A 25,929-nucleotide genomic window follows, 5' to 3' on the forward strand; every position below is an offset into this window, starting at 1 on the left:
ATCTGAGTGCAAAAGACATTCAAGCTATTATAAATTATTTTACTTACTATTTTGAATTTTAGTTATATTATGAAGAATTCTGCTGGCTAAAGCTTTTACTCTATTACTTTCTACTACTGACAATGTAAACACTTTATAATGTCTTTGAAAATGTAAATGAGAAAGCAAATTAAATTCAAATGATTCTAGAACATGTTGTGCACAATATATAGATATTTTACCGGCAGCGTGGCACGTAATGATTTGTAGTAATCCACACTGGGAAAATATGCTGGGGTTACATGTCTCTGACTTCATTCTTAGATGGGTGTAATATAATGTATTCAGCTTCATAGCTTATGAATTATCTATATTGTTTAGTTTCTGTGTTCACAAGAGCTGTGTGAGTTAATGCAAAGGCAAGATGCACTATACATGTGGGTATTTTAAATTCATGAGAAAAAATTTAATTATAAATTTTCTAGCACTTTAGCCAGAGTCCTCCTTCTTGATTAGTTTCTTTAGGTGTACAGATTTTAGTAGGTTTATCCTATGTTATATGTCTAAATGCTCAATCCCTGTTCAGAAAGGCAAAGAGGATGGACATCAGAAGAAGGAGATAACAGGGAACAGAACAGGAGCCTGCCACAGATGGCCTCTGAAAGACTCTACCCTGCATGGTATCAAAGCAGATGCTGAGACTTATGGCCAAACTTTGGGCAGAGTGCAGTAATATCATGAAAGAAGTGGGAAACAGTAAGACCTGGGAGGACAGGAGCTCCACATGGAGAGCAACAGAACCAAAATATCTGGGCTAGAGGGTATTTTCTCAGACTGATACTCCAACCAAGATACATTCTTGGATATATCCAAGAACCCCTGCTCAGATGTAGCCCATGGCAGCTCAGTGTACAAGTAGGTTCCATAGTAATGGGAACAGGGACTGTCTGACATGAACTGATTGGCCTGCTCTTTGATCACCTCCGGCTGAGGGGGGAGCAGCTTTACCAGAGCACAGAGGAAGACAATACAGGCACTTCTGATAAGACCTAATAGACTAGGATCAGAAGGAAGGAAAAGAAATCCTCCCCTATCAGTGGACTTGGGCAGGGGCATGAGTAGAGAAGGGGGAGGGAGGGAGTAATAGGGAGGGGAGAAGTGTGGAAGCTACAGGGGCACGGTGGAGATGAGGGAGGGAGGGAGGGACTGGGAGGGAATGAGGGATCGGGACATGACTGGGATACAGAGTTAATAAAATGTAACTGATAAAAAAAATGAAAAAAAAAACAAAGTGAATAAAATGTAATTAATAAAAATTAAAAAATAAAATATTAAAATTTTTTCTCTAGTTATATAGTAAGAAGTTTAAGAAAATATGGAAAATATTTCTGAACAAATACTTTTCCTTCTTGTGCCACTTTATTGTAAACAATCTCCTACTTACCTATCATCTATCTGCTTAGATACACACACCTGATTGTATACACATATTCATGTTATCCTGTTTTCTCAAGTACCTACAAGAGCTGGGTGTAGTGGGGTACACCTTTATTCCAGCTCTCAAGAGACAAGAGGCGGTGGTGGGTAGATGGAGTTGGAGGTTTGCCTCTACGACATATAAAACATTTTGTTTGTTTTGTCTCAAACCAAATGTTTGTCTCAAACCAAACTAACAAAAACAGATCCTCTGCAGTAATCATGAGAGGTCATCATGCTTCTGTAGGAAGTGTGGTGGTTTCATAAAGTTGAGCCTTTAATTGGAGCCCTTGCCAGGAATGGTAGTATACTTCCAGCACCCTTACAGAGAATAGAAAGGGGAATCCATAAAATCTCCCAGGCCATTTTCCCTGCATTTGTACAAAATATCCTACCTCGGACAAATTGGAAGGCAAGACGAACTAACATTTGAGGTTGTCTTCAATGTTCACATGCACTGTGGGGTATGTATATCTGTATTCAGACACATTAAGGCAACACACACTCTGTGTGTTGTGTGTGCGTGTGTGTGCGTGTACATATATACATATATATCTTAAAAAGATTAAAATAAATGATAAAATATCAAATATACCTATTGTCAAAACTTACTGTGTAATCATTTATTTGTTTTATTTAATATAAATTTTACATAGCTTCATATATTAACATAATAAAAATTATTATTTTGATCATACTGAATTTGACAAATACTTTAGCAGAAGAATAAATATTTGCTCAAGCTTATTATTGTTTAAGATAGTTAAAGAATGGTCCACTGGATGGCATTCTTATGACATGATCTGTAGCTTATTTAAGGATTTATTTTCTATTGATGCAAAAATTTAGACACAATGTATAAAAAATACGCAGCTCTGAAACAAGAAGTAATTGTGGTTTGCTTCTTGGTCACTTCTGATATCAACTGACTTAAAGTGTCAAGTAGACTAACTAAAATCAGCGAAATTTGCCAGCTCAGCAGCTCAGCGGATGCAGAGTTTCTTGCCAGGTAACTAATTGCCTGTGTATTCTGTCTAGGTGTTGAGGGAAAGCTGAGAGGATGAAGGCTCTAAGTCCCCACTGGAAGCATGATATGGCGGCGCAGAGCTGGTGCTGAATTGTCCTCTCTGATGGCTCTATGGGAGTGGATAGTACTGAGTCTTCATTGCTGGGTTTTAGCGGTTGCTGCTGTCTCTGACCAGCATGCCACAAGCCCCTTCGACTGGCTCCTCTCTGATAAGGGACCCTTCCATCGTGCACAGGAGTACACTGATTTTGTGGACAGAAGCCGACAGGGATTTAGCACACGATACAAGATATACAGGTATGAGGAGAAAGCAACTACAGATATTGTACTTGGAGGTTGTGTGTAAATAATAATGGCTGCTCCAATTGAATGTTCCAGAAGGGCCATCTTTGCTTAACCCTGCAGTGATGTTCTCCGAGATTTAAAATTATTTCTTGTAGGTGTGACATATTATCAGAAAAATAGCTAACTGGTTATATAACTTTCTCAAATTCGAGAATATATGCCAGTTTTCTTTTGAGTCCATTTCTTATTACATAGCATATGCTTAAAAATTACTTTTATAACTTATATCAGTCTGTCAAACTTCTTAAGCCTAAATGGGAATAAAATCTACTAGTCACTGAAAAGTTTTGCCAACTTATCTTCTTTTACAAGAATGTGATTGTGTATTACTAAGCTTAGAGAAAAAAAAAAAAAAAGCAAAGGTATGACTATAATGACTATAAGGAAACACCAGAGAGATAGACATGGGAATAAGCAATACAACAGGAGTAAGATGTCTGTCTACTGACATATGCCATTTTTAAACTTGAATTGTAAGTAAGTTGTACAGAAGAAGTTCTATATTAAACCCAAAAAAAGCTACTTATTCACACACAGCCCAGAGATTCCATTAAACAGATAGTGAAATGAGGGTCACTTGAATAAGTTACATCATATTTTTATTTACTATTATGAATGTTTATGCAAGTTATTTTTGGGGGGTTGTTTCTTTGGCAGAGTTGGCAACTCCTAGTTGTGGGTATTTATGAAAAATCAAATTGAACTTATCATGTTTCTGTCTCTGGCTATTTAGAAAATGTTTTATAAATATTTTATTTTATGCAGTTTGTGCACCAGAGGGCAGTGTGCTTCAGGTATATGCATAGTCTTTTATTATGGAATTAAGAAAAAAAATATAAATCTTATCTACACACCATTTTTTCAGAAGATACTGCATATACGCAAGTTCCATTTATTGCTGAACTTTCCCAAAGAAGATGCGCTATTTGCACACACACAGCCCTATAATGTCCAAAAGCAGAAAAAAGTAGTATTTTTAAGTCTTTAGAGAAAGTGACATATATTGAGAATCTTATGCCTTAAATTATAAGAGACAGTAACTACATGAAATTTCTGGTTGTGCATTTTTGTGAATATTTGCTGAAGCTCCCCTTTAAAGACTCCATAAAGATGCTTGACTTTAAGATTGTGAATGTCTAAAATTTCAGCCTTGAAAGATTTTTGACATGCAGGAAAGCTGACAGCAGAGAATTTCTCTGTGTTGTTTTGGTGTCTCTCTCTGGATGTCCTATATGTTAGTTCTGGTGGTTTGGCCTGTTAGCAAATCATGTGTGAACAACAGACTGCTTCAGTATGTTTCTTCAAGGTTTGAGTTGAATAAAAATGATTATTTGGGTCACAGCACTTAAAAGTTTGGAAGAAATAAAACATTTGAAGATTTTCCACAAGGCTCATCTATTGCTTGGTCTTTGGGTATTTTACAACGGATTTCACTAGTCTCCTTCATGCTATCCTTGTGGCTTGAACTACATGTTCAGATGATAAGCAGATTTTTAAATGAAGATTTAAAATCCACCTGTTTCTATGCTGGGTTGTAGCAATTTAAAGTCTTTTGTGCTTTTCTAGCAATGCAATTCTCATTGATAATTGCTGTGTAATGAATGATCTAACATCTTCATTGGAGTTCTTCAGTGTCGGTGAGAAGCTGACTTGTCCAACCAGAATTTCTTTACGTGCAGAGATTGCTTTCTCTCTCCCCATACAATGCTATCAATGCAAAACTTTACTTTGAAAAAAATTACTCCAGTGTTGAAAGGTTAGACAATTTCAGAATTCGATACTAGAATAACTTTTTAAGGTTTGGCCTTATTTTTGTCCTTTATTTAAAAAAAAATAATAATTTTTGGATGCTGTTATTCCAAAACTCAGAAGGCAGGGGCAGGCTGATCTCAGCGTTCAAAGCCAGATGGGTCTACAAAGGAAGTTTCAGAATAGACAGGACTACACAGAGAAACCCTATCTTAAAAAAAAAGTTATAGTGATTTTTAAAATTATTTTGCATATATTGGCCAGAAATATTAATTTAAAATTATGAATATTTGCAACATAGATTGAAAATTAAGATATTTTACACTATCTACTTGTGCTATTATTTTAAGACCATAGGATTTCCTAAAGTAATCAGCCATATCTATGATTGTTTATTACTGCCATAAATTCCTTCATGTGGCATATTAAATTGCCAAATCTTCTGGAAGACATTAGCTCTGAATTTAGAACATATTAAGCATGTTAACATAATTAGGTCAAATCTCTTTCTCTTGCCTTTCTTCATTTCATCTCCTTTCCTGGAAACATTTTCCCTTCACTTTAAACACTAGACCGAAATGAGATTATTAAAAATCACACACCCAGAGAACAATATGTAATTGTTTTCTTATCTTTCAAAAAGATGCAGCTTTTTTTTTTTACATTATTTCAATGACTTTCTTTTCTTAAAAAAAATGCAGCTTTTGTCAAATAAAAAGGCCTCTGTCTGTTTCTTAATACAAGCACATGTAAAGAACTATCAAATTTTGTTTCTGGAAATCAAGAGGACAATGCCTCATATTGATATTCAGCACTGTCTGTGATGCAGAGTCCCCTTCGGTGTGTTATCACACTGCAAATTCCTTCCCTCTGCCTTGCTAGAAATAAAATTACACAAGAGTAAATTGGTAGGTGTTTTTTTTTTTTAAGAAATATTTCCTATGTAATATTGTAACATGTTTAACTATAATTTTTTTTTATTTATCAATATATTGTAGTTGAACCTACTAAACTGGAAAAATCTAAACAGAAGTGCAGAGGTGATGCTGAGCTATTGTGTGGTCGACTCCTGGAGTCCTTCATGGCTTAGGATCTAGAGGATGCAGAACATGAATCCAAACACTTCTCTCGATTAGTTGCATTTGAGAATGCAGTTTTATAATGTCATTTGTGTTTATATATACTTTGAAAATACAAGCAAAGGGTAGAGCATTTAAAGATAAAATATGGGTTTGTAGAGCGATAGCTCAGAGGTTAAAAATATTGGCTGCTTTCACAGTGTACCAACAATCAATTCCCAGCTCTCACCCGGTGGCTCACAACCACTCCTGGCTCCAGTTCCAGGGGATCCTTTTGTGACCTCTGTGTGCAATGTGCTGGCTTGTAATACATAGGCAATATCAAGCAAAACCCTCATAAAATACTCATGAAGGTAAATAAATCTAAAACATAACAGAAAAGAATTAATAAAAGTGAAACAAAAGTAGGATTATACTTATTATACTTACATTTTTGTTTTTTTTACAAATTATGCAGAATTCTTCTTCCAGATTTTTTACATTCACTTAACACATGGTAACTCACTTAAGCATCTGGTCAAGAGTGGCAGTCAGGCAGTCAAATCAAATCTAGGAGACAGTGTCTTCATTGCCTTCAGGTACCTACCTGCTCAAGAACACTGTCACAGTTGCTTCATAAGAAGTTAGTCAGTCTTCCCTTGACTATGCACCTAATTTGTGTAGCCTCACTGCAATGACCTATTCATGAATGTATGTAGGAAAAAATATTTACAACAATGAAAGGGTAGAGGATTGTCTGGAAAATATACCTTATGCAATATTGTGAAATAATTTACTGGAAAAATGGTATTTATTTTAATTGAACTTTTGCTATGTTTCTTCATGTGTAAATTCTGGAACGTCTAGAAGAAAACACATGAGTATTGATATTGAAAATTATTTCTTAGTAAGATGAAGAGATGGTTCTCTGGACAAGGTTCTTGCTCTACATGCACGAGAAACTAAGTTCTAATGCCCAGCATCTGGGAAAAGCCATATAGAGCAGAGCAGTGTATTTCCATAACCTCAATGAAAGACTCTGACTCAAAATATGTAATGAGGAGAGTGATAGAAGGAGGTCAATAAGGTCAAAGTGTGCTAACCACATGCACATAGGCTGTGTGAGGAAGCATACACTTTATACACATGTACATGCAAAAGTACACCGAAAACATATACAAATACACATACACAAACACACGGTGTCTCAGTTTCGTTTTGTGGCAACATGTAAGTTCTGACAAAGTCTCTTTATTAACCCTAATAAAGAAAAAATAAAATAAAATAAGGCAGTAACACACTTCGATTTGTATTCAGCAAAAAAGTTGGTCAGAATAGTGAAGGAAGTAAGAAGTAGTAGTTTACCATGGCAAACAAAGGAATTATTAATTATCCTAAAACTCAGTGGTAGGACGCACTTATTCATATTCTTTACACACAAATAGAGATGTTCCATAAATACTAAACTCGCCTATAATCATTACAGATGTGTACATTTGGTCGCCTCAATATGATATATGACATTGTAACATCCAAACAAACAATAAAGTTGAGAACGATGCTAATTTGCAAACATATAAGAATTGGTTTAGATAAGGAGACAGAAGTAAAACCAAATGAAATTAATGAGAGTAAATCACACATAAATTATTACATCCAGAGATGCATATGATGCATTACTTTTGTGAAAGATTTTTTTTGGTGATTCTATCCTTGACACTGGACATAATGATTAAAAATATTCTTAGTACATAAGCTCAGTTAGTGTGACATTCACCAAGAACAATGGTCAGGCTAAAAGTTAAAACAAACAAACAAACAAACAAACAAAAAAAAACCCTTTAAAAATTGAAAAAATCAATATTCAATGTGCAAAAGCAAGTTTATTTAAATATATAAAATAGGCATTAAAATAAAAACAAGTTTATAGGGCCAACAAGATGGCCCAGGCAGTAAAATATTGCTGTACATGTCTGATGACCTGAATTTTATATTTGGACTCAACAAAATGGTAGAAAGAGAGAGCTAACTCAAGAGTAATCTTCTGTCCATTATTGTCTCCTGTGGCATTTGATCTTCCTTCAACAGGATATAAAGCTTTTAAAAACAACCAATAAAGGTTACTGAAAACCTTAGAAAAACAAATTATTTTAAACTTATATATAGAAAGATATAATATATGTCTTAAAATTATCTGCCATAGGGAGGAATAAATATACATTAAGTGCTTTCTATACAAAATGATAATGGTATAATTATAAAATTTAGTAAAAAATCACTTCAAGGAAATTAAAACTCTAATTACTTCAGCAATTGCAAGGGCATCGAGATCTAGCAAACATAGTCATAAAAGAACTCTGTTTGGACTATGTGGTATATTGTAACCTGAAAACCTGAAACAGTAACGCTGCTCACAGGAGGTACAAAGCTGGATGATTCCCTCCAAGCCCACACACAAACCAGGCCACCTTATGAGGAAAATGTCATACTGCATCTTCAAGATCAATTTAATAATTGTGATTGTCACATAAATATCAATTAAACATCCATGTTGTTTGTAAAAAAAAAAGTAAATCACCGAAAAAGCAGTGTAAGAAAAATAACAATGCTTTGAGCAACTTTATAAACTAAAGCACAAGCATATGATATGCTTCTTTAGTAAAGTATTTGTTGAATATTTGTATAATTTGATTTTATTCTAACACACTAGATATTTCAACATAATAAATAAAATTATCATATCCTTACATCTTAAAGTTCTCAAATATTACTTTAAAGACAAAGTTATAAACATATATACTATATATTTTTAGGAAAATTAGTTTGTTGCTCTGAATTTCAAAAGTCCTACAATATTATTGGTAATAAATAACATTTTATTTTAGTAGCAAGGGAAATTCAAAAGTTCTTGAAAGCTTAGTAAAACTAAAACACATCCATAAATACCTAAAAAACAAATTCACTTTGACTTACATTGATGTTACTGTACTTTATCAAAAAATATGAGCACAAGGGAAAAGTTAATTTCAGAAACACTTTCAAATAACTATAAATGAAATTATAAGATTTTATCAAGATTATTGTAATTAAAGTAAAAACAACAAAAGAAGATGGGCTGTGCCTGATTTTAAATTTTTCTTCATGATTGTAATCAAAGTACATTTCATATGAGGGAGATCCATAAAACACTTTAGCAGTCTTTTAGGAAAAGAAAAAAATATTTTTGCCACAGACTATAAAAGAGGAGACAGGCTTAATACTGTGTTTCTGTTGTGAGATTCATTCTTTCGCATATGATAACACTAAGTCCTCATTAAAATAACAATGAATTCCATTTTAAAAAGCATTACATAATGGCATGTATCTAATGGGCTTTCTTATTCCTGAATGTTACTGCCATTAGATTAATATTCAATTAATAGATTAATATGAATTTATTTATTTATATTAATCAGAATGTATCAACAATTTTTCTTATCTTTTTATTTCTATCTTTCTATTTACACTTCTATTCATTGAGCAAGCCAATAACTTTTCTATCAAAGACATCAATTTTATATTTATATCTGTCTGACTTAAAACACAAAGCTCATTCCAACAAAATACTTTTTGTCATAATGATAAACAGGTGTTTAACTTCTATCTATCTTTGGCATAAATCAATTGTGCTAACACAGAATCCTGAGATTTTAGCATCCTCATTTTTGTTATAGTTTTATAACCACATCAGTGAAATTAAATATTCAGTTTGATCACTACATATCTGCTCAATTATAAAATCTACATTTCTATAGCAAAAACAAAATGGGAACACATAAGAATGTGTAAATCACCATTTAAGCTAAAGCCAAATTCAGGGCTTTATGTTTGTATAAATGTGTCTTTTTCAAGTATTTTATAAATACCTCCATTATAAAAATAGCTGAGAGTCTTTTTTTTTTATTTTATTTTTTATTTTTTTTTTATTTTTTTTTTAATTTTTTTTTAATCAGTTACATTTTATTAACTCTGTATCCCAGCCGTGTCCCGATCCCTCATTCCCTCCCAGTCCCTCCCTCCCTCCCTCCCTCATCTCCACCGTGCCCCTTTCCAAGTCCACTGATGGGGGGGACCTCCTCCCCATTCATCTGATCCTGTTTTATCAGGTATCTTCAGGACTGGCTGCAAAGCCCTCCTCTGTGGCCTAACAGGACTGCTCCTCCCTTTGGGGGTGGGGAGGCCAAAGAGCCAGTCATTGAGTTCCTTTTAGAAATAGTCCCTGTTCCCCTCACTTTGGGAAACCAATTGGTTACTGAGCTACCACAGGCTACATCTGAGTGGAGGTTCTAGGTTATATCCATACATGGTCCTTGGTTGAATGTCAGTCTCAGAAAAGACCCTGTGCCCAGATATATTTGGTCCTTGTGGAGCTCCTATCCTTTCCCCATCAGACTAACTCCCCTTCTTTCTTATGATTCCCTGTACTCTGCCAAAGGTTTGGTCATGAGTCTTTGCTTTGAAAACACTGCTAGTTAAGAGTCTTTCAGATGTGCTCAGTAGACTCCTGTCATAAGTTCAATGCACATCCCATCTGTCTTTCTAAATGAGGATTGATCATCTTACCCCATGTCCGCTCAATTGATTATCTTTTTTAGGTGTATAGATTTCATTATGTTTATCATATCTTATAGGTCTATATAAGTGAGTATATCCCATGTTTGTCTTTCTCCTTCTGGGATATTTCACTCAGAATGATCTTTTCTAGATCCCACCATTTGCCTGCAAATTTCATGATTTCCTCCTTTTTGATTGCTGAGTAGTATTCCATTGTATAAAAATACCACAATTTCTGTACCCATTCCACCGTTGATGGACATCTTACACTTCTGTGTTACTGGTATGTTTGTTTATAAAACGTATTACTTCTCTTTCTTCGACAATTCCAAGTCTTTTGATTCTTATGTGATTTTCAGGGGTTTTCTTATGATGGAAGCTATTAGTCCTACGGAATTCCTACAAATTATTTCATCAGTCTGCAGCACACTGAACAGTGCAGGGATAAATTATGACTATTCTAGGCAGAGTTTTACACATTTGTAAACACAATTACTGAGCACACTTATTCTGTGTATCTATCACTGAGATTAAATAATGTAATGTATTTTAAATTTTGTTATTTAATCTTAATCTAGAATTTGACTCTGTGTAGAAATTCATACTTTCAACACCCTTTGGAAATATTTGAATTATTACATTTAAGAATAAATTTATTAATTCAAGACTTAAGAGATTATGATTCAATTTCAGAAGAATCAGTTCTTAAATTCAATTGTAAACAATTTCATGATTGTATTTAAGAATATGCTTTTAAATAACTAGTTAAACTTAAGATGTTTTATTTTAAAATTGTCTTCAATTTTTTTTATTTGGAGGTGAGAAAATGTAAAAATTTTGCTAATTCATGTGGTTATTTATAGAGAGGAATGAACAACTACAATGTCAGTATTAAATGCATGATTTGATTATTTGGTATGTCTGGTTACATCTATCTGTTTACTGTGACTGTAACAGTACATAGGTACTCTTTTTCAAGTTCAGTAGCCCAAATTATCAGTGTGGTCTTTCATCCTTACTAGTCTGGAACTTTCAAGATATTATTTTGCACATTTTTTAAGTGAGCAGTATATTAAAATTTATTGAATTTTGCGAGTTTTTGTGATCTCATTTTTCCCACATTTGCAAAAATATTTTAGTTTAAAATTTTTCTCTCTTAAAACAATTGCAAGAGGCAGTAGGAATAGCCTGTCCTGGGACTACCATGTCCTTTCTCCAACAGAGATTTCTCTGGATGCTTACTTAAATAGATATTAGCAGCTCACTAATTAAACTACTTCTCCTGTCAGCCTGGAAAAAAAGAAAAAAAAAAAAGGAAAAAGAAAAGGATTCCCCTTTTCCCCTTTGCTGTGTCTGTGTGCTTTCTTACCTTAAACACACACATACACAGCTATTATCTCAAAACACACTCGAAAATTACATTTCAACAAATACTCAAATGTAGTCAAGTATTTTTTTACAGAATGCAATCATTGAAAGGCTTATCATAACTCGCAATGTCTTCATATAATACAAAATTCAACAATTAAACAATTCTTTCTATATCCAATTAAAAAAACATAAAGATAAGAGTGTTTTGCTGCTATCATTTTAAAAGTGAAGGGAGAGTAGTAAAAAATCTCACAATTGAACAACTGCATAACTCAGATACTCACTAGAATGATTATTAATGTCTTACCTGTGAAAAAAACAACTTTTTAAGCCTGTATCTTCTAATCTTTCTCATTTTTACTTTGCCACTCTTTATTCAGAAGCCATAATTTACATATAGTATTAAGCCTCTCATTTTTTTCTTTTAATAGAAAATAATTATCCTACTGCATTATCTTTCCATGGTACCAACTGATTTTTCTATTTTCATAGCACTGTCTGTATTTATGTATCTGTTATAGGTTATTAATATTTAGTATTGATTTATCTTTTTGTTAAGCAGTGGTTATTTTTAATCCAGTTGTATACCCAAATAATCACACAGAGACTAGGATTTTTTTAATTAACCTAGAGTACAATGCTGGGAAATGATTACTCCATCCTAAATTTCCAAGCCTGTATAGTTTCCTACTATTCATATTTTACCTATTATATTTGCTTTTAGTCACATATTAGGTCTCCTTCATCTCTCCATGTCATTCCAAGTTCTCTCATGCCTACCCCTGCCTCCACTCTCCTGCTTCCTCTCTCTCTCCTCTGGACCAGGATGTCATACCCTTTTCTCTCCATTGCTAGGCTTTGGGACTGGTTGTTTAATTGACAATACAGAGAACAAATGGGAGTATGTTTACACAAACTTGAGACAGGTGATCCTTATAATAAGCAACACAATGCAATGTCCCAGATGAAACTAATTAGTGAGGTAGAGAAATCAGTATTTGACCGAACAAGGGTAAATTGTATACATTCCAAAAGAACATTATACCAACGTATATCATTTAAAGTAATATTAAAAAGAACCCATACATCTGGTCCTTTTTTAAATATGTCTGAAATTTCCTTCTTTTCTTCACTATAATCCAGCATACTTTTACAATTCTGCGTATTTGAAGATATGTGAAATATACTACTTTTTAAAAATAGGAGGGGATAAATTGCTATTTTGAAGGCTTGAAGTATTTTACATTGAAATTGTGAAATGCCAAACTCATATCTCCTAAATTGAATCATTTCTTTCTGCACATGGAGCTTCAAAACCTTCTCTGGATACATAAAAGTTATTAATAGGTTTTAAATTTTTGTTGCTAATACTTTTGGATTTAGCAATGTGGTTACTGCCTAATTTGATTGTGGCTGGCTGGGAAAACTCCACTGAAAGTACTGTATGACATCCGCTGTCTATGCTTTGTTCACTTCTGAAGTCTAACTGTGACAGAACTAGGAAACACATTTGAACTCAGCACTCCTGCTGATACACTCTGATTTATTCTCACAGGCGTCCAGCTTTCTCCTAGGTCCTTACTTTGAATATTGACTTTGAGTAATCAAGATGTATATAAACATTTCAATTTTTGTATTGTTCTTTATTGACTGATTTTCTTTATCCACAAAATAACCTAACAATCACAATTTAGAGGGGAAATAATTTGGTTTATCTTTACCTTCTCTTCTATACAGTAAAACTCATGCATATTTAATCTAGGGCTATTCCTTTCTCTGTTAAGCAATTAATATTTATTATAAGAAATTAATTTTTATTAGAAATTATTTCTCATCAATCTTTCACAAATCTTTGCTTTACTTTTTACATGAAATTCATTAAAACTTATTTTGTTTTTCTCAATAGATACTGTGCATAAAAGTTAAATTACTTTATATTGGGCATTATTTTAGTTTAACTTTTCTCATTTATAATAAAACATAAGCAATTGTCAATAGCTCATAGAGCTAGCTAGTTGGCTTTGTAGAACTGTTCATATTAGTATTTCTTCATTTTATTTTTTTGGCATTTGTTTCATACTGCTTTATCCCTGTGTTCTTTATTCTTCAGCTCATTCATGAGGAAATGAGGATAATCCATACATTTATTTATTGTGGTGTTGGATTCAAGCAAAACTGAACAAGAAACCTTTTTTAAAAAATCAAATTTAAATGATTGACATAAAGGAAAAATGCAGTGTTTATGAAAAGTGAAAGTTCAAAACTATGCAGTAGGAAAGAATGAAGATTTCCACCTTAGATTCAATATCAGAATTATTTTCAGCTTCATTTGTGATTTAGTGAATTGAGTAAAATATATGGCATAATACATTGGCCTGTTTCTTTTAGTTATTTATGTAATTTATATGTAAGTTATTGTAAGAAAAGTCACAATTGCTTATAAAATTAGAATCATAAAACACATGAATAAGATTGATTGAATCTACTGAAGGCAAAACGACTTTCAGCAAAGTAAATAGTTTTACTTTCTTTGCAAATTTTATAATAATCAAACCTTAAACATGCAAATAAGTTAGATTGTTAGATTTTGTACAGTATATGCTGCATGAGCTTTTTTTTTTTATTTTAACTGAATGTTCTTGAGAAGCATTACCCTAAGAAACCTAAGGCCATCCATGCTAAGTACTGAAACTCAGTGGCAGCAAGTGGTGGAAAAACCTTATTTATTTATATCAGAGTGTTTTTCAAGTAAAAATTTTCACAAAATATTTGAAATATGCAATTTGAGAAGTTTTGACATGCATAGCCGTGCACTTTATAAAGTAGCAATGTCTCCTCATGACTGGAGAGCTTTCTGAAAGACTGGCGGAATCACTCTCTTCTTCTTCCTCCACCCATGTAATCCGCAGACCTGCTTTCATGTCCTATAGCCCATTTTAGGTTTTCAGGCTCTCCTACTAATGTAATTCAACAGAACATACTTTCTGTTCATCCTGTCTTCATAAGTTTGGACTAATATCCTCTCCTGTTCCATTTTTAACAGCTTATGAATTTTTATTTCTGACAAGCATTTGATTTCAGATGTTACAATTTGTTTGTTCACTCATAAATTCATGAAATTTATGTTTCCAACACATACACACACTCAACTCAAAACAAAACAAAACCGACATAGTGATAAAGAGATTCCTGGAGTTCTAATTAGAACAATGAGTTCTAATCAGTAAAAAACAGACCAATCCTGTTAGAGTCCTGATTTATGACAGAGAAGCAAGAGACTACAGTGGCTACAGGGAAGCCTAGAACACCACTGCTCCTGGGATCTGAGGACGGTATACCTGAAAAAGTGCTGATGTGCTCGGCCCTTTACCTTGCTACCACTTTATGCTAAGAGCTGGCTCTGTCTGTCTTATAGTATCTTCAGAGGAAACGTTTATTCTTCTTTTCAGGCCCTTCTACTATATGGTAGAGAATGCTCTTCTCATAGCCAAAGATCTGTCAGTCCTGTCTGGATATAAACCAGAACAAATGTTCACATATGGGTTAGAGTATAGAATTTCATTTACAGTAACATTCTAAATATGGTCACCTTGAAAATTGTCTTGGTGGTTTTAATATAAAGCATTCAATGTTGAGATTTTTAAAAGATGTATTAATTTTTCTGCTCGTGTGCTTAAGTGGGTGCATGTGTACCACTAGTTTGTAGGAGCCTGTGACTGGGAGAAGACAGAGTTTGATCCCTGGAAATTTAGCTGCAGGTAGTGCTGGGCCACCAATGTAGGTTCTGGAAACTGAGTCTTTTTCCTGTTCCAGAGCAGTAACTGCTTTTAACAACCAATCCATCTCTCCAGCCCTGTAAGAATTTTATAGCAAACACACCAGACAGCACAGACTATTTGTTTAAAGACACAATGGGTTTTAACATTAAAAATGTGAGTCTCTCTGAAGTTAGGATCATTATCTTTTTGAACAGTAATTATGGGAATATTAAAGCAGGTGGCAATGATGGGGCTAATATTTTGATTTAGTTTATATAGACAAAAAGGAAAATAACAACAGAACTGTCAAAGAAAAGAGAATTGTTAATGAGATCAGGTCATAACTAAATAAATGAAAAAAACACTAAGACAATATTTAATACTCTATTATATTGATTCATACAAAAAATAAAACAATGTTATTTTAATGAGTTTATTCCAAACAACTAAAGGCTATACTCTATATTACATAATGATCAAAAAGTGATTCTCTAATGATGCTTAGATTTGAGAAGAACATGTTAATTTGAATATTCTCTGAAATTTTGACAAGTAATGTTATATTTTTAATCAAACTTCCACAAAACCATTTTTTCAATATTCTGTATTTTTATCCAAGGTTCTAGTAAAATAAAATAGAAAGTACTTTTGAAGCCCGTGTATTTTGAAAGTTTAAATTGCAACAAGGCATTAAAATTTTGAGTTTTCATATAAGTAGTAGGATGCATGATTAATATGTATAAGGCCCTAGCTTTCATCGCAAAACCGTATTAAAGAAATGAATAATTAAACATATAAATAAATAAAGTACTTAAAATTTTACAAAGTTTAAATATTACTAAACATATACTTGTTTAATACTGGCTTCTGTCTAAAGCATCTGCTAAGAAGGACAAAGCTGATTTTTTTGTTCCTGGAAGTATTCTGTCTAATGCTCTCTCTTTCATATGTAAACCCTGGAGATTCTTTAATAGTAATTAAAGAATATAATACAATATTGCTACTTGAAACTTAACTTCCATAGTATTTTATGGGATAATAAAATGACATTTATTGTCACACTAATGTTGTAAGATCTTTTTGTACATATGACTCAACACCTCATCATGCTATACTTTTATTAAAGATGGCTATTTTCCAGAGGATTAAATACAATGTCTAAGGTTGTTTACTTAAAAAGCAACAGGACAAAAGCTTAAGTATTTTCACTATAATGCAGCAATGCAGATTTCTTGTGAAGAAAGCAAATGGCTTTACTTGTGTTTTTCTTAAATAATAACAAGAAAGCCACAATGAACTTTAAAACTCCTTTAATAAACAGATTAATTCTACTCAAGGCAGAGAGCAGCACACAGGATAAGTTTGTTTGTTTGTTTGTTTGTTTTTGTTTTTTGTTTTGTTTTGTTTTGTTTTTTAGGAAGGCTAGAATTGTAAGACTATGGTAACCTGTCCTGTAATTGCCTGATCATCTGCCAATACTGTGTAAGACTGAAGAGAACCTGAGAACAAATGCAGTGTGCTGTCCATTATGGTTCCAGGGTGGAGGATAAGGTCATGGCATAGCATGTGCTCAATAAAAAACGCTAAGACGTCATTAAGTCTTCCAGAAGGTGGCAGTGTGGAGCTAAGTTTCAGTCATCCCCACTCATCCTCAGCTGTAGCTTCTCAACCAGCTAAACCTCAGGGTCTACTTGTTAAGTGTGATTTTTCTTTTACACAGACTGTATTATTCTAGATGTATTTATTATGTGAAGTGTATTATTCAGATAATTTTACACACTGATAAAAATTTATTAAGATAATTCCTCATTAAATATTTTGCATTCAATATTTTTTAATTAAAACTTTATAAGCTTAGCTTTGAAGTGAGAGCTGCTATGAGAGAATTTACCTTGTCTCATAAGGAATTTTATGTTATCTAAGACAATTACAGTATCTAGTATTCTAAGGAAAAACAGGAACGCGCATAAAATTTGTCCTTGTTTCTAGAGTTGTCTCTTTATGATGGATATAACTACAGCAACTTCTATCTTTCTCTCCTTTAACACACCCACCTAAAATCGACCTAGATCAAAGCAATACAAAATTTTGTTTTTATCATTTCATAAAACCTTAGCTATTATTTATATAAACAAAAATAGAACAGATATAAGCCTCAATGTGTATGTTTAATTTGAAAGTCAATTTATAAAAGAAGATATAATAATAACTTCAAATAAAGAGATAAAGAGCACAAATAGAAATTGCAACCCTAATGGGGAAATAAGTTAGAACTAATTTAAAGGAACAGTCAAACAAGAATATTGAAATCAATATATAGATATATATACATTTATATATATATATATACATATTATACAATATATATAACCCAAAACATCCTTCCTTTACAACATTTACTTTATTAATAACAGTTGCCAGAAACTATGGATTGTAAAAATTTCAGACACTGTAGAAAGAATATGGCCTTCCCAAACCTTGAAACGCTAAATATATTGTGTTAGAGACCCAACCATATAGATCCTGTGTTTTTAAATGCCAAAATTAAATTTAGGTTATCTTCTAAATGCAAGGGAATACTATTGAAAGTTTATAATCAGCCTATCTGAGTTACCTCAAAAGCACCATTAGCACTATGGAAATGGTTGACTTAGAAGAAAGACAGAGCAGATAATAGAATAGCAGAGGTGAGATTTGTAACAATCTGTACAGAGTATAGGAAGACTGTCAATGATAGATTTGTAGTAGGCTATGCAGACATAGATCAGTGTAGATTAAATTATACCTTCATGGCCTCTTCAACTCAAACAAAACACTTTTTCAAATGTTTCAGCCATTAAAACTGAGTGAGGATTGATCATGTTAGCCAAGGTCCTCCTCTTTGCTTAGTTTCTTTAGGTGTACCACCTCCTCCTGATGGGGGAGCAGCCTTACAATGCCACAGAGGAAGACAATGCAGACAGTCTTGATGAGACCTGATAGGCTAAGATCAGAGGGAAGGGGAGGAGGACCTCCCCTATCAGTGGACTTGGGGAGGGACATAGAAAATGAGGAAGGGAGGGTGGGTTTTGGAGAGGATGAGGGAGGAGTCTACAGCTGGGATACAAAGTGAATATAAAACTGTAATTAATAACAAAAATTAAAAAAATAATAACAAAAAAACTGTACCAGTTAGGACTGAGAAGATGGTTCAGTGGTTATAAGAACTTGCTACTCTTCCAAGGGGGAACAATTTAGTTCCCAACATAAATGTTTAGGGAGGTTTCAACTGCTGCACTCGTTCTTCACTGTGTTCTGAAGTATCTGGCCCCTTAGGGCATCTGCACTCACATATGCACTCTCACATACAAGCACACCTATATAACACAATTAAAAATAATAAAAGTAAGTATTTTTAAAAGTGTGTCAGTTAGATTGGCCTGCTCTTTGATCACCTCCTGCTGAGGGGGGAGCAGCCTTACCAGGCCACAGAGGAAGACAATGCAGCCACTCCTGGTGAGACCTGATAGACTAAGATCAGAGGGAAGAAAAAGAAACCCTCCCCTACCAGTGGACTTGGGGAGGGGAGTGTGTGGAGAAGGGAGAGGAAGGGAGGGATTGGAAGGGGAAGAGGGAGGGAACTAGAGGGGAGATACAAAGTAAATAAAGTATAATTAAAAATAAAAAAAGTTTGTCAGTTAACAAAATTACATATTTTAGTCTGTGCTTTCTATTTTAATAAGCTAAAATATATTCTTTTTCCTAATTTAAAAATAAATAATGTATTATACACTGTCTGTAAATTAACATAAAATTGCCTTTGGAACCACCCTAAGTATAAGACATGTCTATCTAATGGATCCTTAGTATGTTTCAGTTTTTTGAAGTGAGGTCACTCTTTTCCTTGTCATCCTGGCAAATTCAAGCATTTAAAAAAAATGGATAAAAGTGGACTTCGACTGAGAAACCATAAAAAATATTAATACTCTAGTCCAGTTGAGATGACAACTTGGCTTCAATCTCATCTACTACAATGGGCAGGACAAATGCAGGCTAAAGCAGATAGCTCTTAGTTCAACACTGCTGGGAAGAGTCCACAGGCTTTTTCATGGCTGAATTGTAGACACTTAGATACACAGAGCTCTAGAAGCCGTGTGTTTCCAATTAAAAGAGCTGTTTAGTTTTGTGAGCATGCAAAACATGGGGTGTTAGCTATTGTGAATGGTCCAGAGTGAAAATGGTAAATTGTTCAATTGCTGTTGTCAGATGAACTTTATAGTTCCTAGAACCTGTTATTTTGAAAATGGAGGGACTGCTAAACACCAACTACAAATTCTCCCATTTGCAATCGCAGTACAATGCTGTGATCCCTGCTCATCAGATGAAAGCTCAGCTCAGTGAGTCATAGCAGGACTTAGGAATGAGACAAGAAGTAAGCTTACACCACAGGTTCTATTTGTTTCCTTAGAGTTTTGTATGATGTGTAAATTTGCCTTTTGTAGTTTTGATTTTTATAGTGTACAAACCTTAACATTTGTATGTCTGAATGTGCTTTATTAATATGTTCTCCTGTTATCTTCGGTATTGTCCTCCCTACTTAATATTTTACAGTAAAAACGAATGTTGAGCAAGATGTTTGTGCTCATGGTAAATTATTTTATTTTTCAGTTATCATAGGAATATAGATAAGCATTTGGATGTTTTAGAAAATATAATTCTGCACATTCACAATAACTTACTTTCTACTGGTCAAAGACAAGATCAAGGATAGTGCAATGAGAAACATCAAAAAGGACTATTATTGAAGAGTTTTTAAGAATGTATTTATTTTTCTGCCTTGTATCATATTTCCTTTTATTTTCCATGGAAAGGAAACATTTTTCAGCTTAATAATTAAAATAATTATCATAAAAATAACATCCATACATATAAATTTTGTATAAGTTGTTACTATAAACTTGAATCAATTGTTTTTAGCCAATGAATCAATACCTACTACTGCCAGTATTTAAAGATTAGGCAATAATCTCCACCATTTCAGGATTAATTTTATTTAAAATAATATCACAATCAAGGAATGTACTGTACCTTTAGACATATTTCTCACAATAGTCTAAGTGCAGACCTAATTCATAACATTTTATGTTATCCATTTCACATAGAATTTCTAGTAATTACCATACCGTCCAGTAGTTTAATGAGACATTATAAGTCATAAATCATTTCGGAGAGATATAGAAATCCTGTGAAATATCATTTTATTAGAATATATCTGAGTCACTCACACTGACAGTCAATTCTGTTTCTTATAAACTGTTCAGTAATTAAAGAGTTCTGATGGGGTGGCCATACTAGGCCACAGCAGAAGAGGATCCAGGCAGCACTGATGAGACCTGATAGCCAAGGTTCAGATGAAAGGTGAGGAGGACCTCCCCTATCAGTGGACTAGGGGAGGAGGATGGGGGGAGGAGAAAGAGGGAGGGAGCAGGAGAAGATGAAGGAGGGGCTACAACCAGGATACAAAGTGAAAAATTGTTAAAAATAATAAAAGTTAAATATAAAAAATAAATTATTCAGTAAGATTGAACTAAAGTATTGTATAGATCATCTCTAAAGGAGAGAAAAACAATTGAATTTCTTGTTTCATAAAGCCAAAACAGACTTTGTCAATGTTTCAACATTTTACACTAATAAAATGTGAAATGTTATTACCGCTTTTAAATTTGATGATTTTTAAATGTCACTAAAAATGTTAGCCGTTCGTATATAAGGTTTGAAAATGAAGAGGTTTTGATGATAAAAACTCAACTATAAAACACTCAAATGTATTTTAGCAATATAGTTGAGCACTGCAGCTCTGAAATGTTCACTGTAATTTTTGTCATTTCAGAACTGACCTTCTGACCTTTGTCTTCTGGCCTAAACACACACAGCTCTTATGCAAATCTTACCTCATTTGTAAGAAGTTTGAATACTGCTAAGTCAACACTCTTGGACTGAGGCTTCTTCCACCTTCCATTTTTGCCAGTTCAAAATTTTAAATTTAAATTTTAATTTTTTATATTAATTACAGTTTATTCACTTTGTATCCCAGCTGTAGCCCCCTCAATCTTCCCTCCCAATACCACCCAACTTCCCTCATCTCCTCCCATGCCCCTCTCCAACTCTATTGATAGGGGAGGTTCATTTAACATTAATGTAGGTTCTGGTTTCCCTAAGTCGTAGTTTAGAGAGTAAAAAGCCTAATACAAGGTTGGTTAGTTACCATATTGACCTCTTTTTCTCTCTGCCATGCTACTCCCTGAGTTATTAAACCCAGTTCCTGACAAGGTGGCTACCAAATAACCTAGCTTTTATTTTCATTAAATAATTAATTTAGAGGTAAGATCTCTGTACCTAGTTTGGCTTGAACTTGTTCTATTCTTCCCTCAGTGTCTTGAATGCTGGAATTACAGATAATATGACCTCACCTAGCCTGAATCCACTTTGGGTGTTTGAAACATTTTCTTTCTGCAATTTACCTAACCTTGATAAAAGAGATCTTTGAAGTAAATATCTATCTTGAATAATGATGAAGTCAATCATTATGACAAGAAAGAAAAAAGACCAGGCTCAAGTGAAGTCAGTTTAAATTAGAAATTTTCCTAAAACTCTAAACTGTAGGACATTTTTCATGGAGAAAGGATTTTTGCATAATTACACAACAAGAGTTCCATTATAATTGTTCTCAAGATTTTCATGAATATTATGAAATAAACATGACTAATGATGCTTTTTGAAAAACAGGTATATACAATATTAAACATAAAAGTCTTTCATTAATTTATTATTATTATTGAAACCCCAGTCATAATTAATAAAAACATTTACTACAAAATCATACTGTGCCAAAATGTAGTTGATATAAAGTAAGTTTATATGCTACTATTGAACTTTAAGAGAGCAATGTTGATTTGATCTAACTCTCCAGTGGCCTATTTTGAAAATCCTGTGCACTCATTTTTGTTGACAATATGGAAGTGGCTGATCATGTGTTAATTAAAGCTCTAAATTTGCAGTATTGCCTTGCTACTTTGATGACTTGAAAGTTTGAGCAAATAACTTAAAGTCATTCATTATTTCTTTCATCACCAATAAAAGGAGAGAAGGGTGTTATCTACCTTACTGCTCTATTATGATAACGCAACAAAATAACACTTGTGAGAAAACAGTTTAAGGTCTGATGGAAGAATAGTTGCATTACAAAGTAAGATTACATAAAACAAAGCAACAAAAACAATGAAGCTTCCAAGTTTCACTACTACCAGAAGTGTATAAGAACATTTTTGTGAGAACAAGACACGAATTAAAATCTAAGCTAATATTATACAAAACAAATGAAAACTGAGATTACAAAGGGAATTAAGTTTGAAGATGGGAGATTAAGATTTGAATTATGATAAAATGTGTATTACTTCTTAAGAAGTCACCTTCCAAATGGTGGGAACTGGAAAAGATCATCCTGAGTGAGCTATCCCAGAAGCAGAAAGACACACAGTATATACTCACTCATATAGACATACAATATAGGATAAACCTACTAAAATCTGTACACACCTAAAGAAACTAATCAAGAGGGAGGACTTTGGCTAAAACTCTCAATCCCCATCCAGAAAGGCAAAGAGGATGGACATCAGAAGAAGGAGAAAACAGGGAAAAAGTCAGGAGCCTGCCACCAAGGGCCTCTGAGAGGCTCTGCCCTGCAGACTATCAAAGCAGATGCTGAGATTTATGGGCAACCTTTGGGCAGAGTGCAGCAAATCTTAGGAAAGGAGTGGAAAATAGTAAGATCTGGAGAGGACAGGAACTCCACAAGGAGAACAACAGAACCACAAAATCTGAGCACAGGGGTCTTTCCTGCGACTGATATGCTAACCAAGGACCATGCATGGAGATAACCTAGAACCCCTCCACAGATGTACAGCCCATGGCAGTTCAATGTCCAAGTAGGTTCCATAGTAATGGGAACAGGGACTGCCTCTAACATGAGCTGATTGGCCTGCTCTTTGATGACCTCCCCCTGAAAGGGGAGCAGCCTTACCAGGCCACAGAAGAAGACAATGCAGCCACTCCTGATGAGACTTAATAGAATAGGATCAGAAGGAAGGACAGGAGGACCTCCCCTTTCAGTGGACTTGGGGAGGGGCATGTGTAGAGAAGGAGAAGGAAGGGAGCGATTGGGAGAGAAGGAGGGAAGGAGCTACAGGGGGGATACAAAGTGAATAAAGTGTAATTAATAAAATATTAAAATACGAGCTCATTCTAAAAAAAGAACTCACATTTCTCTTCTTCAGGAATCAGTCTTCTGAAAAGCTGGAATTGATTAATAATATCAGATGTATTGTAAACTCTCAAAACACTCATATAATTTAGAGTTTCTTCTATTCTGATATCATTTGAATATTTTTATCTAAATGGACTCAATGTGCTTCTGCTGATGACTGCTTTAGTTGTCGTTCGTCATGGATGGAAATATAAACAAAACTGAAGTATAATACAAATTATTTAAAGAAATATAATAATAAATGATTATGGGATCATCATATTCAAGATACTCTATGACTTGTACAACTCTTAAAACACCACAATTTTGTTTTTACACTTATTTACTTGTATTTATGTGTGTGAACTTGCAAGTGCTTGCACGCACGAACACACACACACGTATGTGTGTGTCTGGAGATACTTCTACTATATGGGACACAGAGATTAAAATCAATCCATCATGCTAAGAGACAACTCTTCTTACTAGCTGATAAATATGTATGATCTGATACAATTTAAGTTTGAATTTTTCCACTTGCTACTTTCTTTTTGTTTTTTTGTCCTACTAATTTTTAGTTTATCTTTGCCCTGACATCCAAAAATATGCTCTTAACTTGTTAGGAAATTAGACTCTCTTTAATTAATTAATATTAACTAATTAATTAATATCTTTGCCTCTGTGCTCTAAAACGTTTCAGTCTTGCCACAAAATAAGATTCAGGTCAGTGTCACTGGTTATATGTCATCTACTCAATGACTGCTTTTCTCACTAGTCACTCTGCGTATGAGTTCCAGGCCTGCTGGTGTTACTACTACTGCAGACACTGCTGCTCTGCAGACCTTTCACACTTTCTGTGTCCTAACGTGGCTGCATGTTGCTTATTTTGCAGTTTCCTTGCTGCCTATGAAGCACCTGCACAGCAGCATTCCACCATTTCAGACATTTATAAAAACTGGGTACCAGTTTTGAGCTTTATATCACTCTGCCTCACTCATTATTTTTCTCAGTGTTTTTTTTTTTTCTTATTTTTCCACTTGAATGACACCTGTATGAGGGGAAGACCGTCATTTGTAGAATTTTATGTTATGTATATCAATTTTTGATCTACTATGCACTCCTCATTAATGAATTTTATTTGAAGGATTTAATGTAAAGCAGCCATTTTTATTCTAATTTATGAAAAGTATTCAATGTACCCTTCAGTTTTAACATGAAATTCAAATGTGATTTTAAATAGTTTTTTTGTGATCCTGAACCTATTTTCTTTGATACTTGATTTTAATAAATATGCACTGAACATCTAGTGAAATGTCTTAAGCTGTGTTTCAGAAAGTTTAGTCACACACAAAAAAAATAAGCGTTAGATAGGAGAGTATGAATTTAGAAAGACAATTTTTTAAATTACAATTGATTAGAAAATAAAAATCTCTAGATAAAAGATGATAGCACAACAGAGTGAATTATGGATGAATTACTGTTTGTGTGGAAAATCCACATTTTTTTTAAAGAAATACCTCATTTTGGAAGACTACTAAGGTAATGAAATCATCTAACATGGAAGCTGTAATCATTACTTTGATTACTTTGATTTTTGAAATAATAAATAAAGATAGAAACAGGAGCAGGCACTTATAATCATAGGATTAGGGATAGAACTCAAAGGCAAACAGTAATGTATTGTTCAGGAGAACGGTAATTTAAGACAGGAGAAAAAAATAAATTTTTTCTTTTGTTATGTGAACTGAATGCAAAAAAGCCCAGGAGAGAATATGCGAAGTTCATAAGGCCAAGAACAATATAAGAACTCAGGAAGGGTAGAATGAAGAATGTCTGAAATAGGCAAGAAAAATAGGCACTGCAAATTTTTAAATAATTTGAATGTTTATCAATTGTAAATGTCAAAAGAAAATTAATATGCATATTATTTAGTGAAGAGAGAGTGACTAATTGGAGAATAGTCAATAAAACTAATTCAGAGGAATCCATTGATTATCCAAGAAATAATAACTTTTAATGGATGTTATGGAAGGGATCCTGAGTACACAGGCTGCAAGCAGAACCTGAAAAAACATGCAGAATTTCCTAACACCTTTTGCAAGAAAAACTGTACAAAGTAAAGACAGTGAGCAAGAATTATTTTAATAAAATTTAATAATTAAATTTAATGATAAGAAAAATAATTTTATTTTCATTAGAAGAAAAATATATATTTAGTCAGAAGTTTTAAGAAAAGAGGGGCTTCTTCTAAATGAAAAGAACATAAGAATGTCTACTCAGAACAAATTTTGT

The 25,929-nt window shown here is 33.5% G+C and overlaps 1 protein-coding gene across 4 annotated transcripts in view; it reads left to right on the forward strand.

The window, feature by feature from the left end:
• Window positions 1-25,929, forward strand: part of Brinp3 (BMP/retinoic acid inducible neural specific 3) — a 493,646-nt gene that overhangs the window by 16,639 nt on the left and 451,078 nt on the right. For all 4 annotated transcript variants that reach the window (XM_060364418.1, XM_060364421.1, XM_060364419.1 and 1 more), the window contains one exon: window positions 2,494-2,779. In XM_060364418.1, coding sequence (XP_060220401.1) covers window positions 2,544-2,779 — 236 coding nt within the window. In that variant the 5' untranslated portion in view covers window positions 2,494-2,543. The remainder of the gene's footprint in view (window positions 1-2,493; window positions 2,780-25,929) is intronic.

The sequence above is a fragment of the Meriones unguiculatus genome, chromosome 11 (assembly GCF_030254825.1).
Source record: "Meriones unguiculatus strain TT.TT164.6M chromosome 11, Bangor_MerUng_6.1, whole genome shotgun sequence".
Taxonomy (NCBI): Eukaryota; Metazoa; Chordata; class Mammalia; order Rodentia; family Muridae; genus Meriones; species Meriones unguiculatus.